This window comes from Protopterus annectens, chromosome 10.part0, assembly GCF_019279795.1.
Source record: "Protopterus annectens isolate FY-2018-M chromosome 10.part0, PAN1.0, whole genome shotgun sequence".
Classification (NCBI taxonomy): Eukaryota; Metazoa; Chordata; order Ceratodontiformes; family Protopteridae; genus Protopterus; species Protopterus annectens.
Window position 1 is genome coordinate 1,117,513,539 of NC_056744.1, and position 16,236 is coordinate 1,117,529,774.

The window sequence follows — 16,236 nt, forward strand, 5'->3', positions numbered from 1 at the left end:
GCCAGTATGATGGTTTGGGAATTGTTTTATATGCTATTAACTCTTTATATAGATTTGAAATGGAATTTTTCTTTTCACAACTATTATATATAAATTGATACAGAAAACTTATTAGATTTGGAATATCTTTAAATGAGGAATTATTAATTAATCTGCATAAGTCTTGAGTGTACATTAGAATGCTTTGTAAGGTTAACCAGTCATGTATTGGAATATTGTAAGCAGTTTTTATCATATATATATCTAAAACATTTAATTTATTTACACATTGAAACCAGCATAATAATCCATTTTGTTCCCAGGAAGTTATTACTTCCCTATATATTTTGTGAGGAAAGTTCTTAGTGATGGTAAATGGGGTTAAAAGGTCAAACCAAAGTTTTAGATCTATGTTTGCATTGATAAGTTTCCTAAAGGAATTGATGTAATGATGAATCAGTGTTGTTTTAGAAGGTTTTGTTATATTATATTGTATACTTATGCATAGTATGTACCAGGGTTTGTTTGATTTCTCTACTATTAAAATTTTTTTTAACAGATTAAATTCATTTGTTAATATAGCCGTTGTTAATTCTTTCCAGTTGGCAAAATAATTTTGGTTTATCCAGTCTATTGTAGTTTTAAGCACAGATGCTTTTATATATGTTTCTATTTCTGGGAAGTTCAATCCTCCTTGTTTCCAGGGTCTAATGTGATGAGTTAGAGCTACTCTATTCTTTTTGGGATACCATAAAATGTTATTAAATATGAGTTCATTTCTTTAAGAATGCATCTTTCAGGAATTAACTGTATTGCTGGTGCTACATATAGTATTTTTGGCAATAAGACCATTTTATTAATTGCAATCTGTCTTCAAAAGTTAATATAATTTTGTTCTACTTTTCTATATATATTTTTATTGCTTCAATAATGTTTTTATAATTTATTAATATTGTTTTGTTTATATTTTTGCATAACGCTATTCCTAAATAATTTATTTATTTATTTTCCTATGATGGATTTATCTGTAACTTGTAGTTCTTTTTTCTTATTTAAAAAAAATATATTTTGATCTATTAAAGTGTAGACCTAAAATCTTATAAAATGTCTCCATTACTTCATCTAGCTCTCCTAATGACTCTCTGGAGTTTGATAGGGTTAATAAAATATCATCAGCAAAAAACATTATTTTAGATATGTACTGGTCATAGACTTCTATTCCTTTTATTCTTGGATTATTGCATATTATTTCTGCAAGTATTTCTATAGCTAAAGCAAATAAAATAGGAGAAAGGGGGCATCCTTGTTTAGTACCTTTCATTATATGAATAGACTCTGAGGTGAAAGGACCTAATTTAATGTAGGCTAAGTTATTAATATATATATTTTTTTAGTAATAAGATTAAGGGAGGAGGAAATTCAAATAATGCTAAAGTTTTAAATAGATATTCCCAGTGGAGGGAATCAAAGGCTTTTTCTATGTCTAATATGATTACAATTGTTTCTCTATCTTCTTTATTCACATAATCTATAAGAGTAAGTATCCTTTTAATATTATCATGTGTGTGCCTGTTATATAAAAATCCAGTTTGATCATTATTAATTGTCATTGAAAGTGGGATTTTCATTCTGTTAGCTAGGATTTTCATGAATATTTTGTAATCATTATTCAGTAATGATATAGGTCTGTATGAAGTGCAAAGGTCTAATGGTTTATTATCTTTTAGAATTGGTGTTATGAGAAAATGTTTCCATGAGGGTGGTACTTTTGCTTCTGACTGGACATCTACCAAAGTTTTATGAAAAAGGGAGATTACTGTTGAAGGGAAGAGTTTGTAAATTTCCGTAATTATACCATCTATCCCTGGAGCTTTGTTAGATTTACTTTCTTTTATCGTGTCAACAATTTCTTTGTAAGATATAGGTTTTTGTAGGGTCTATATTATATCATCGAATGCTTAAAAAAGCGAATACTGATTGATCAACCTAATTTAAGTGAAAGCTTACAATCCTGAACTGTCAGATCAGTGATTTTTTTTCCCAGGGAAAAAAATCGCTGATCCAAAACACATACACACAACCAGAGCACACCAAACAAACAGAAATCCACACACATATACTTAAAATCTGATACCTAACCCTATACTAAACTATGCACACACCACTAACTACCCACTTACCTTAACCCAAACCCTAACCCTAAGGTCCGTCACTATCACACACTCACCTCACCTGCTCCCTAACCCTAACTTACTTAAATCTGCCCTATCCCTCATGTCCACTCAATCGCACACATACCTAACCCGAGCCCTAACCCTAACTCAACTAAATCACCCTAACACTCACATCCACACAATCACACACTTACCTGAATCCGACTGGTAACTTTCCACCATAACACTGAAAATACCGAAGCAACAGAAATGGACAACCAAATTCTTTCCCTAGGAAAAAATTTGAGTTTCTGCTGCTTTGATATTTTGCAATTTTGCAAAAATAAGTTTGATCAATCAGCATTCGCTTTTTTAAGCATTTGAGGATATAATATAGACCCGTTTTTGTAGGTCTAATTTTAAGTTTTCGGGAATTATTTTTATACTGATAAGGTTTGTATCTAAGTTTATTTGGCTGGTATCTAAATCTTCTTTTTTGAAGTGTTCAACATAATGGAACCAAAATGCTTCAAGGATATTTCCTATATCTGATATTTTTTTCCCTTTCTTTTCATGATAACATACCAATGTTATTTGCTTTAGATTGTATTGTAATTCTTGTAGATAAGTTATGTAGATATCTGGTGGAGGTGGCTAATGAGTTTATCTTTAATTTTTTCCAAGGCTAGACAAGTTTTGTGTGTTAGAATTACATTATATTTTTTTATTTAACTCCTCTATTTCTTTTTTGACTTTTGGATAATTCTGATTTTTTTTTAGATTTTGCTGTCAAGAGTCTGGTTTGCAAGTCTAATGATTCAGTTTCCTAGTCTCTAACTTTGTTTTTGTACCAGCTAAGGGTCTTACCAAATAAGTATGCTTTTAATGAGTCCCAAACCATGACTCTACTGATTTCTGTTGTATTATTAATTTCAAGAAATAATTGTAGTTCTGACAACATCCAGGGTCTGAATTCTTTAATTTTCATGATATATGATGGAATTCTAGTTGAGAGGATTAAAGGTTTAAACTCTGTTTGGAACTTCATTATCAGAGAGTCATGATCTGAGAAGGGGCATGGAACTATTGAAAAGTTGAGGATTTTTGTTTGTAAATCTTGAACTACAAACAATTTGTCTATTCTGGTTCATGTTCCAAATCTATGGTCTTTATGGGAAAATAATAAGGATTTATCATCTTTTACTTTAAAAGTGTCTATTAAATGAAATGAATAAATCCATCTTTTTAAGGATTTTGAAATAGTTGCTATGCGAAAAGACTTTTTGGTGGTTTCATAAGCTTCTAAGGTACAATTAAAGTCTCCTCCTAGTATAAGATTTCATTTATAACTGTTGGAAATAAAATCTAGGTGTTTTTTAACAGTTCCTGCTCCAATTCCTGGGAACCAATATAAATTAGCTAAGGTCCATATTCTGTTATTAAATTTAATTATAACAAATGCTAGTAGACCTTCTTTATCTTCATATTCATAAATAGCTTTTGGACTGATTATGTTTTTCTTCCAGAGAATTGATACTCCTTTTGTCTTTGTTCTATAGGAGGATTGAGCTAAGACTGTATAGTCCTTAGGGTTCCAAATAAAGCTACCATTAGTCTTAAAATGCCTTTCTTGGAGAAATACTTCTTGTGTCTTATTTAGTTTTAAATGTTTTAGTAAGTTTGATCTTTTATTTGCATTATTTAAGCCATTAGTATTTAATGATAAGAATGTTAAATCCATTTCCAGTTATTGTTGGAAGATACTTTATGCTTCTTTTTTATTTTGATTATAGTAGTTATACCATATTCTCTGATAACTCTGAATGCTATTTTTATGTGTGTAAACTTGGGAGTGCAATTTAATGTTCTTTCTTCTTTAAATACAAGTAGGGTAAAATTCTGGTCAGGCTTTAAAATGTACTTATATAAAACATTAATTCTGAAGTATCAAATACAAGTAAATATGAATTTCCCATTAAACATGGAATGAAAGTCATTCCTAATCCAATAGATAAAGATAGATCTACTGGATTATCACTCATACCTTTAACCAACAATATCAGCTGAGCTCATATGTTAAATTATTATATGGAGAATTTTCTTAAAAGAGATATGAAATTCTATATTATTCTATTATTGTTCTATAGTGTTTTATATATCAGGATGGAATGTTAGTAGTGTAAACAATTATTATGTTGACTTAGAAAATATCCAGTATTTAGTTGCCCTTAAGAGATCCCAAACATGCCAGATTTGTCATTTTGGATAAATTAAATGCAACAGAGGAGCATACACTAAATAAGCCAACAACAAATAGATTATTACTAAGATAATTTGACTAAAAGGACTCGGCAGGAGACAATGAGTGATTACCAATGAAATATGAATTTACTGTAGGTGTACTGTCTTCCTTTACTTTCCCACTCTTCAGCTTACCAACTTAACCTTACACTTATGAAAAGACATGGCTTATCAGTGGTATCCTGAGTAGAGGCACCCTACATTCTAGTGTGCAGTGCTTTTACATATTTATAGAGTTACAAAGCAGAGTCTAAGAATGAACTATGACCACCCTGACAATTCCCATCCTGCATAGGGCACCACCTGCTTCCAGAATGGGTAATCACATCAGGTCTAGAATGAATGTGAAGGTACCTATATGGTAATCAAGACTTACCTTAGGTAAGTATTAATCAAATAGTATTTAGAGCATGTTAGAGAGTTCTCGGGGCAGTTTGAATACTCTTAATCCTCTCCTCCCTTGGCCAAAAACAAAGATTTCCTTTCCCTTTCTTTCCCTTGTTTTAAATCAGTACTAATAGAAATTCCGTAAACATAGGTAAACAGAAATAACATTCAGTAGTCATCTTGTACATGACTCGCAATCCATTAAACAAGTCAGTGACTAACATCACTTTAGCAAACATTATAAAGACAAATTAGAAATAATTTCCTAGCTCTTTAAATTTTCTGATAAAGCAAAATGTTAACAATAAGCTATTTTAACTAAAAGTATAAAGCATTTCAATTTTTCTTACATGTATACATTTCTACTTATATTGTAGTGTCTGTAGCTGTCTTTGAAATCTGTACAATACTTCACTTCTTCAAATCATTCCTTTTTCAGTTCAGGTATTGTTTTGTCAAAACGGCAACAATATTTCAAGGGCACAATTAACATTTAGACTGATGTTTCAAATAAATAACTTGTCAGTTGCCAACTGAGTTAGTTTAGAATGTATGGTTAGTGCAAATATAGCATGTTGCAAAAATAATATGTATTTGTTCGTGTGCTCTAGAGACTGTCATATGCAAGTGACATATATAATGTAGCATATATAGAGCAGATGGATTCAGGTTAAGTAAATTATGCTTATTAATCAGGCAGTTTCATTTAAATTCACAAGTAATTTGGCTTGAGTTTCCAGGAATGTGTAGTCCAATGTGAGTAACTGAGTCCACGTTTCCTCATAAACATATGTCAAAATTCATTAAACAAAGCAGTCTAAAATCTGTCTAATAATCATTATAAAGACAAAGAATAGTAATTTCCTTGCTCTTCAAACTTTCTGATATCGCAAAATGTTGACAGTAAGCTATTTTAACTGGAAGACTGAAACATTTCAATACTTCCTTGTGAATATATATTTTTACTTTTACTGTAGTGTCAAGAACTGTCTTTGAAATCCTACACATTTTTTCTTTCAAGTCATTCATCTTACAGTTCAGATTATATTTTGTCAAAATGTCAATAGCATTTCAAGGGCACATTTAATATTTAAACTGATATCAGTTACCAAGTGAGTTTGTACAGAGTGTGAGGTAACTGCAAAGATAACGTTGCAAAAAGTAATATGTATCTTTTCAAGTGCACTAGAGACTGACAATTTCAAGTAAATTTCAAGTAACAAATAAAATGTAACGTTTACAGTGCAGACAGCTTGTGAAATCAGCATGTTAAACTGAGTAATGCTTTTTAATCAAGCAGCTACATTTAAGTGCACATGTAGTTTGGGAACATTTCAGTTGTGTTTCCAAGAATATGTAATCCTATGAGGATAAATCATAAAATATTACAAATAGTCTTATTATGTATTTATTTTACCTTGCTTAGGTTGTTTTTCATTTTAATGACTAAACAACATTACTTTTCTTATTATTTGTTATCTGTGAGGCTAAATGCACTTCACAGGTTCACAGTGTCCTTAGAAACTGCAGCAGTTGTTTACTATAGCAATAACCGATGCCTGGGTGTGGGTAATGCTGGATTTACCCACGGTTGGTGTGGTTTGGTCACGAGAGAGAAGACCGAGTGGCCAAACAAAGCCAACAGTGGGTAAATCCAGCATTACCCACACTCAGAAGTGGGTTATTGCTATTATACAATGAAATTATTTAAAAAAAAAAAATTTGCTTTTCTTAAATAATGGCATTGTATAATGCCTCCTTCCTGCCCTTCCGCAGCTGTCTGGTATTCTGCGGCAGTTCTGATGTACTGCACATGTGTATGCCTACGCAGTACATCAGAGCTGTGGGCAAAAGCAATAGAGAAAGCAAGATCTCCATTGCTTTTTACAAACTATTTTGCTATGTTAAATGGGTTTAACATAGCGAGACAGCTTTAAAAAAGGCAACGGAGAATCTCCGTTGCTTTTTTTAAAGCTGTCTCGCTATGTTAAACCCATTTAACTTAGCGAGGCAGTTTTGAAAAACAGCGAGAAAGCAAGATCTCCGTTGCTTTTTACAAACTGTTTCGCTATGTTAGAGTTTAACATAGCGAGACCACTTTAAAAAAAGCAATGGAGAATCTCCGTTGCTTTTTTTTAAAGCTGTCTTGCTATATTAAACTCGTTTAACATAGCGAGACAGTATGAAGCAATGGAGATCTTGCGTTCTCTGTTGCTGTAAAAAAAGAGTTATAGTAATGGAAAAAGTCCGGGCGACCGGACATTTTTCCATTACTATAACTCTGATTTACAACATGCATGCTGACCAATCAGCATGCACGTTTTTGAATATTAATGGTAGGTCGTTGTATAATGTTGCTTTGGCAATGCAAATAGAAAGTGAAGAAAGCTTCACTTCTCTTGACCAACAGTACATTTTCCATCCTTTTATATATATATATATATATATATATATATATATATATATATATATATATATATTTGTGAATACTAAAAGGAAATAATTCAAAGGACATATGTACATGAATGGAACATTTCACAGTTAATCACGAACATGTCCCCAATCCCAATAAGCATAACAGTGACCATCATTAATCTAATAAATATTGTAATAACAATTAAGTTCACTATTCCAATTAGTTTACCTTAAAACTAAATTATTTTAGACTATTATTTATCTATGTATAGATAGTGAGTTATTAAATATATAGAGACTATATTAGTATAGTAAATAGAAGAGAATTTAAAAAGGCAGACAATATGCAGTTAAAATAAATAATGAGAAAAGAGAGAAGTAAGAGAAAGAAAAGAGAAAATTAAGAGAAAATACACATATACTATGTATGTTGGCTTACAGTATAAATATTTTATGTGCTATATAACCCTCCTTCTGTGAAAGAAAAGTACCCTGTTTTACATACCTGAGGTAATGTGAAAACTCTTGTATGCCATCTATTTTCAAAAAATATAGATAAAGATTCCAGTAGTTAGTTACCTTTGTTTTAAAATTCCAAGCAGTAAAATGAAACCTTTAAAGTAATATTAAGACAATTCATATTATGGTAGATGCTTTGAGAGATTTGGCTGTAACAGTATCAGTCTTTTGCTTCTTCTTTTTGACATCTGTCCAGACATTTGTTTCTTTTGTTCTCTTGAGAGAAGGTGACATCCAATCCATATCTTCTGGTAAAGTAATCATGTTATTACTTTTAATAAATGAAGAGGCTTCCTCTAAGTCAATAAAAGTCCTCATCTCATTGGCATACAGTATTCTTACCTTAGCTGGATATGCAAGTTGTGCCTTGATGTTATTTTGTTTCAGAAACTGTATCATTGGCCACACCTTTTTCCTTTGTTCCATTATTCTAGATGAATAGTCGTTATCAAATCTTATCAGGCTTTGTTTATATTTTAGAGGTGCCTTCCTCCAAGCAGATCTTAAAATCAGTTCCTTCTCCAAGTATGAAAGAAACTGATAATTACTGACCTAGGAGAGTTTGAGTTAGTGGCAGGTTTCCCAAGAGCTCGGTGTGCCCTCTCAATGCCAAAGGAAAGTCCTTCTTTTAAACTTAAAAAGTCAGGGATCCAGCTTGATAAAAAGGAAATAATATCTTCACCTTCTGTGTTTTCAGGTAATCTGAAAATCCTGATGTTATTTCTCCTCTCCCTATTTTCCAAGTCATCTACTTTATTAGCCAACCAAGTGTTTTGTTTAAGAAGCAGTTCTTTCTGTATTTCCTCTACCTTAAGTCTGCTTTCTAATTCATTTAGAGAAACCTCTAGTCCTGTTATCCTTGTCTGGTGCTGTTGTAGCATTTCCTTGAGGGTATCAGCCTGTTTTTGACTGCTTGTTTTAAGATTTTCTAGGTTCTCTTTAAAATCACCCATCTTCAAAGACAACTCCTGCAGGGTAGATGCCATCTGTTGTAGTTCCTTCTTTAAGGCAGCATCCTGGTGAGAATTCCTTGAGTTGCTCATTTTAACAAGTGAATATTCTCCAAGCTTTTTAACAGGAAATTATTTGTAAAACCACCAATGTTTCTAATTATGTAAATTAGACCTTTATCTATAAGATTTTATACTTTGAGAAAAAAAAGAATATTTTTTTCCTGTCTTATTTAACTAGTTATATAGACCTCTAAAATACTGCTGCTTTCAGTTAGCCATTCAGGCCCCGCCCCTCCCCCCAGAGCACTTTTTCAATTAACATAAACTGAATGCACTGCTATGGAGAATTATGTAGTGTTGTAGACAAGAAAATTGCTGAGGTGATGGGGTTATAGAAATCTCAGGATAAATAAAATAGTGTAGTGCTGGGAAACCACAAGTTTAAATGAATAAAATTAAAAAATCAACACACCAAGTGGACTATTATGGTGCTCACTGGACAAATAATATTGCATATTTTGTTTGTTTCTCAGCAAGTATTTTCCCGTATGATAGCAACTTTTTTGAAGGAGCTGTAACTTTGCCTGGAAGTATAATGCAAAAGCTACTGGTTGGAACCCTCACATCATAGCTCATGCTAGAAACATCATAAAAATAGTTTACTGATTTCTAATAAATGAATGAATGCCAAAGTCAATGATATTCTATGTGTAATAATTTACCTTCTTTTCTTCCTCAGGTGAAGTCAGACAATGTTATGAATGGGGCAGAACCAGAGACAGAAATGAGTAAAAAGGTACTGCTAGAAGGATTCATGAATATTGAAAAGAATTTAAAAAATCTGAATATTTTCAGATGGCTTTACTAACATGTTTTCATGTTTACAAGATTTTATTGGCATTATTAATTGTCACAAGTTTGCTTAAATTGCATTTACAAAGGTGAACGCTGTTATACAAACTAGTTCTAATTAAGTCAGTAATTGGCGATGAAAAGTTCTTAACTGTTTTTGAGCAATAGGTGTGTTTTCAATCCATGTTTCACATTTTTGATAAAAGTATTCAATGGGTTTCTAGCAATAAAGTATATGCTTTGAATCCATTTGTGACAACCATGCCCTGGCCTAGCAATCAAGGAGTCTCAATCCTCACCACTAACACCAGGGAGGTCGTCTCCGAGAAGAGAGGAAAGATAACTAATGCACACAGTAAAGTACAATTTCCCTTAAGGGCACACAGAGAACACAGTCAGTCTGGGGCTTTTTGCTCCCCCCTGCTCAACAGGTCCCCAGTAAGACTCCCCAATGGCACAGATATAGGGTCCAGGTCTCAGCCTAACTGGGCAAGCTAAAATCTCCAGTACCCTCTCTGTCCAACCAGTGCTTCGTGTCCCTGCCAAGTAGCTGACACAACACACACACACTTTGAGATAAGTATTTATACAACTTCACAGACATTCCTGGGAAAGGCTGACACAGATTCTCCAACTGTGCCCCTTTATCCAGACTATACAGTAGTAATTACTGTCACTACCCAGTTAATATCAGCTACTAAAAGGCCCTTAAAAGGGTGTCCAGTTATTACTGTGCAATATTAATATCCAATGGTAGTATGACTAACAGTCAAGGCTTACTTTAGAGTGGCCTATTATAATAACCTCTCTAAATATGCAATGTACTCTAGAGCTTATCTCTACACAAATCAGCCACAGGTGGAAGGTTTTAAAAATATTTAATAATAAATAATTAAAACACAAGATAAAAACTACTACACCACAGAGATATCTAAGAGTTCAGAGATCACACAGAAACTTAAAATAATACAGTAGGACAGGTCTGATTTCAAAGAAAAATACCTAATTAATCTTTACTAGCTTTAACTATTTCTACAAGAAATCACGTTGCTAAAACTTACATGTGAGCATAAGGCAGAGTGCTGATAAGTTAGATGTCCAAAGTCAAAATGCTTTTAGTCTCTTGTGAGAAATAGTATTTAAACATTACTAACAAACATGTCTCTAAGGCCCTCCCAAAATTACATCATTTTTGACACTTAGGTTTTCCTAGTATTCATATTGCATCATCTTAACACCTGGTCTGAATTCTCTGGCCACAAACTGCATTATTTAGCAATCTAACACCTCCTCAGAAACTTACAACAATACAAGACATTTCACATGTATATTCTAGCAGAAACCAGAGCAATAAAGCACCTTCCACATCCAAATTCTAGTCATAGACTTTAGCCTTAAAACATTGGGCATGAAATCTTCATCCAGCCACCCTGGAGCTGAATTCTAACATGAAAGGGTACAACATGCTTCACTGGAGAGTAGAGTGCAATGTTGTGACATATTTTGCAGTTCCACATTTCACAGTATTCTTTACACTCCAGAAACATGCCTGCACTTTACATTTATTGACAAATGCCAGAATTATATATCAAATTCTATTTGACTAGGTTGGCAGTCTTCACCCATCTCTCCCCAATCGTCACATCTCTTCCCACCCCCCCCCGGGGAACTCAAGCAAGTTTTTCAAGTACTCCTTGAGAAACATCGCTTGCGAGTGTGTGTCAGGTCTATCTGGGTGTACCTGACCCCATTCCCTGTCTTGAAAGCCCATCTGCATTGGTACTGCTACTCCCACTGCGGTGCTGCATTGACATATCATATGCTTGCAACCCCAGACTCCATCTTAGCAACCTGGAATTTTGCTGATTGGCTCTGTTTAACCATGTTAGCAGGTTGTGATCTGTCATCACAGTGAATTTTATTCCATACAGATAAGGCTGAATGTTTTGTAGTGCCCACACTATGGCTAGACATTCATTTTATACTGCTGCATAGCATTCCTCCTTGGGTTGGAGCCTACGACTGAGATAAACCACTGGGTGCTCTTCTCCCTCTGAAGAAATCTGGCTAAGTACAGCCCCCACTCCATACTTTGAAGCATCCACCTCCACAACAAATTCTTTGCTGTAGTCTGGACTGACTAACACAGGGGGTACTCCCAAAGCTTCCTTAAGCTTCGGAAATGCCTGCCCACACGCTGAGGTCCACACTACCTTATCTGGCCTGTTCTTCCTTGTCAGGTCTGTGAGGGGAACAGCTATGCTGCTATAATTAGGAACGAACTTGCTGGAGTAGCCTGCTGTCCCTCAGAATGCCCTCACCTGCTTTTTGGTAACAAGTGCAGGCCATGCCTGAATAGCTTCCACTTTGGCAGGTTCTGGCCTTATCTTACCACTCCCCACTCTATGTCCTAGGTAGGAGACCTCTGCCATACCCACCTGACATTTGCTCAGCTTAATGGTCAACTCTACCCTCTGTAGTCTACCCAGTACCTCCCTGATATGCTGAAGGTGCTCTTGCCAGGAATGGCTGTAGACAGCAATAACATCCATGTAAGCAAGGGCAATTCCTCCTGCTCCTGCTAAGATATAATCCCAGCCACTGAAAAGTTGCTGAGGCATTCTTCATCCCAAAGAGCATCTTTGTAAACTCATACAAGCCAAAAGGAGTCACAAAAGCTGACTTCTGTCTAGCACTGAGAGTCAAGGGCACCTGCCAGTAACCCTTGGTAAGATCAATGGTTGTAAGATACTTAGCCCCACCCAGCTGCTCTAGGGCCTCATCTGTCTTAAGCATGGGGTAAGCATCTGCCTCTGTGTGACTATTTAATTTCCTGTAATCCACTAAGAACCTGGTGCTGCCATCCTTCTTTGGCACCAGTACCACTGGGGAGGCCCAGGGACTGTTGGACTCTTGAATCACCCCTAGTTCCAACATCTCCTGTACCTCCTCCCTCAGAGTCTGTTTGACTCTCTCAGGCACCCTATAAGGGGTCTGCCTGATAGGCCTTTGGGGTCCTGTATCCACATGGTGCTGCACCAGGTGGGTGCTCCCTGGTTTCCTGGTGAACATGCCCCCAAACTCCTGCAACACTGCTCGGATTTCTTGAACCTGGGTAGGAGATAGCTGCTGAGACATCACTACCCCTTCCACCGAGGTGTCAGCCCGAGCCTCACTGAGGAGATTAGTCACAAGATCTCCTTCACACTCCTCCTGCACCCCACTACAAATGCTGAGCACAAGGGCCTCCCTATCATGGTAAGGTTTCATCATGTTAACATGGTACAATTTGTGCCCCTGCAGTCTGCCTAGCACTTCCACCATGTAGTTAACATCACTTACCTTTCTTACCACCTTGTAGGGTCTCTCCCAAGCTGCTTGCAACAGGAATGAGAACCATCACCTGCTGCCCTACAGCATACTCTATAGCTCGAGCATTCCTGTCATACCACACCCTTTTTTGTTGTTGGGCTTCTGCCAGGTTCTCCTGGGCCAGGCCCATGAGTTCTCTGAGCCTTGTCCTGAGGTTCAGGACATATGCCATAACAGACTCCTTGTGAGACTCACACTCACCTTCCCATTCATCTCAAATTAAATCTAGAGGCTCCCTCACCCTATGCCCATACAGCAACTCAAAGGGTGAAAAACCTGTGGATTCCTGGGGAACCTCTCTGTAAGCAAACAACAGAAGGGGCAAATATTTGTCCCACTCCCTCTTAAACTGATCTGCAAATGCTCATAGCATGGACTTGATTGTAGAGTTTAACCTCTCAACAAGACCATTAGTCTGGGGATGGTAGGGGGTGGTCTTCATGTGCTACACCCCACAGGACTTCCACAGACAAGTCAGCAGGTCTGACATAAAATTGGCACCTCTGTCAGACAGTATTTCCTTTGGGAAACCTATCCTGCTGAAACTCTCTAGCAAAGCATTTGCCACCTTCTCTGCCTCAATGGAGGACAAAGCTACTGCCTCAGGGTATTGTGTAACATAATCTACAATCACTAGGATATACTTTCCCTGTGGAATGTGGGGTAGTCAGAGGACCCACAATATCCATAGCTACCCTCTGAAATGGCTCCTCAATAACAGGCAAATACATCAAAGGAGCTCTTACCTTGTCTCCTACCCTGCCTACCTTTTGGCACTGCTCACAGGTCCTGCAGTACCCTGTTACATCTCTGGAAATTCCAGGCCAATAGAAGTTTTGCATAATATGCCTCTTTGTACGTTTTATGCTCATATGACCTGCAAAGGGAATATCATGGGCTATGGCTAGAAGCACCAGATGGTAAGCTCTAGGCACTACCAACTGCTGTACTCTCTCACCTTCTAGCCCTCCCTCAGGAGTCCACTCTCTGTACAGTAACCCTTTGTTCCAGTATACAGATTCCCCCTTCCCTTGAGAATCAGGTGCCTCCCTAGCTACCTGCCTCAGGCCTTGCAATGTAGGGTCTGAGAGCTGAGCCTGTCTCAAGTCTCTCCTGGTAACCCTTCCCAGCTCCCCTTCCAAAGGAAGTCTGGCATCCTCTGACAGCGGTGCCTCACTGTCAGCCTGGGTACTACTACTCACCTCTACCTTTGCAGTTACCATGTCCAAGGGAACATCAGTACCCACAAGCATCTGTGGCTCACTACCCACAAGCATCTGTGGCTCACATTAAGTCTCACTGCTACAGTGTAGCTCATTCCCTGAAGTAACCACCTCAGTAGTCCTGGCTGCAAGTATGCAGTCTGTCTGGGTCTCCCCCAGGCTACCAGTCCCACATTCTTCTCTCCTAGCCTCACTGCATGTAACTGCATAAGGACATAGTACTGCCTCATCCAAATCCTTCCCTCTCAGGACATCTGCAGGATGGTAGTTCCATACCCCTGTTGTCTCAAGACAACCCACTGTTGGCATTTTGTCTTTCCCACTTACTGGCTCTTTCACCTTTTGTTCCTTACCTTGCCTCCGTGGACATCTGTATGCTACATGGCCCCACTGGTTGCACTCAGAACATTTAACTCTAGCTCCTGGATGTGTACCTGGACTAGTGGCTTCCCCTGCTACTGGCAGATTCTGTTGGGGCAGTCTGTGCTGCCCACCATGGGTTCCTTTAGTCCCATGAGCAGTACTGGGGGTCCCTATCTTGTGCATGGCTGCCCTGCTTGCTAGGTATAGGTCTCCCTTCTTCCCCAACTCCTCTAAAGTAGCACACTGTCTATCAGCTAACCAGATCCTCATGACCTCAGGCAAAGTGCTAAAGGCTTGTTCCCTTACCAAAAGGTCTGCCAGCCCTTCAAAAGTAGTGACCTGGCATTCACTCACCCAGCTATGAAAATAAGTGTTCAGTTCAACAACATATTCTCATACATTTTCATCTACCTTGCATCTATGCTCACAAAGCTTTTTCCTATACATTTCAGGTGTTAGCTCAAAACATTCTAATAAATGTCTTTTTACAGCAGTATAATCAAAATAGTAAGTGTCATGCATTTTTGCTAAAGAAGTTACAGCTTTTCCATGGAGTAAGGGGGTCAGGAACCGTACCCAGAGCCCTCAGTCAACTTCATGCTGTTTACATACCCGCTCAAAGATATGAATGAAGCTATCAAAATTATCCCCCTCTTTAAAATGTGGAAGAAACTTACTGACCTTTTGTGCTTCTGGGGTCTGGTTACTCCCTTTCCCATTACCTCCATGACTCTGGTGAAAAGTCAGCATTTCGCTCTCATGCCTCCTCTGCCATTCATTTTCCTCAGCTTATAGATTCCTCATTTTCTCGGCTGCTTCCAGTTCCATACGCCTGGCCTCCAACTCAAGTCTCTTTAGCTCCAGCTGGATTTTTAAGTTCACTGCAGAAAAGTTGAGCTGTCCATTCTCCGAGGATATTGTATCTCCACTGTCAGTCTGATTGTCCTCCTGGCTGCTGTTTTCTGATGCAGCTGTAACCAAGGCTGCTATCAGGTCTGCTTTAGTCAGGTTTGCATGCACCAGTCCCATAGTCTGGCACATATCCGCCAGCTGGCGCCTTGTCAGCTTTCCATACTCCTCTGTTGACATGCTGCCCGCTCACCCTGACTAACACTAAGCTAACAAAAGAAATAAAACAATTGTGATCTGAACTCTGAGTATACACTGTGTGGCTGTTTTAGAGTACAAAACACTCTTAGAGATCACTGTACATAACCTACAGGAATTCACTTTACCCCACACCACTACAAGCCAATTAGTATGTGAAGTAGATCCCAGGACTGCCAAACACTTGTGATGCCCAGCAATCAAGGAGCCTCAATACTCACCACTAACACCAGGGAGGTTGTCTCCAAGAAGAGAAGAATGATAGCTAATATACACAGTAAAATACAATTTCCCTTAAGCACACAGAGAACACAATCAGTCTGGGGCTTTTTGCTCCCTTGCTCAGCAGGTGTCCCTGCCAAGTAGCTGACACAACACACACACACTTTGAGATAAGTATTTATACAACTTCTCAGACATTCCTGGGAAAGGCTGACACAGATTCTCCAACTGTGCCCCTTTATCCAGACTATACAGTAGTAATTACTGCCACCACCCAGTTAATATCAGCTACTAAAAGGCCTTTAAAAGAGTGTCCAGTTATTACTGTGCAATATTAATATCCAATGGTAGTATGACTAACAGTCAAGGCGTACTTTAGAGTGGCCTATT

The 16,236-nt window shown here is 37.3% G+C and overlaps 1 protein-coding gene across 1 annotated transcript in view; it reads left to right on the plus strand.

Annotated features, from left to right (window-relative positions):
* The window catches only part of LOC122813503 (UDP-N-acetylglucosamine transporter-like), a 755,441-nt gene that overhangs the window by 406,462 nt on the left and 332,743 nt on the right, over nt 1–16,236 (plus strand). Inside the window, 1 exon segment of the mRNA XM_044085850.1 lies at nt 9,447–9,503. Within this exon segment, the coding sequence (XP_043941785.1) occupies nt 9,447–9,503 (57 nt within the window).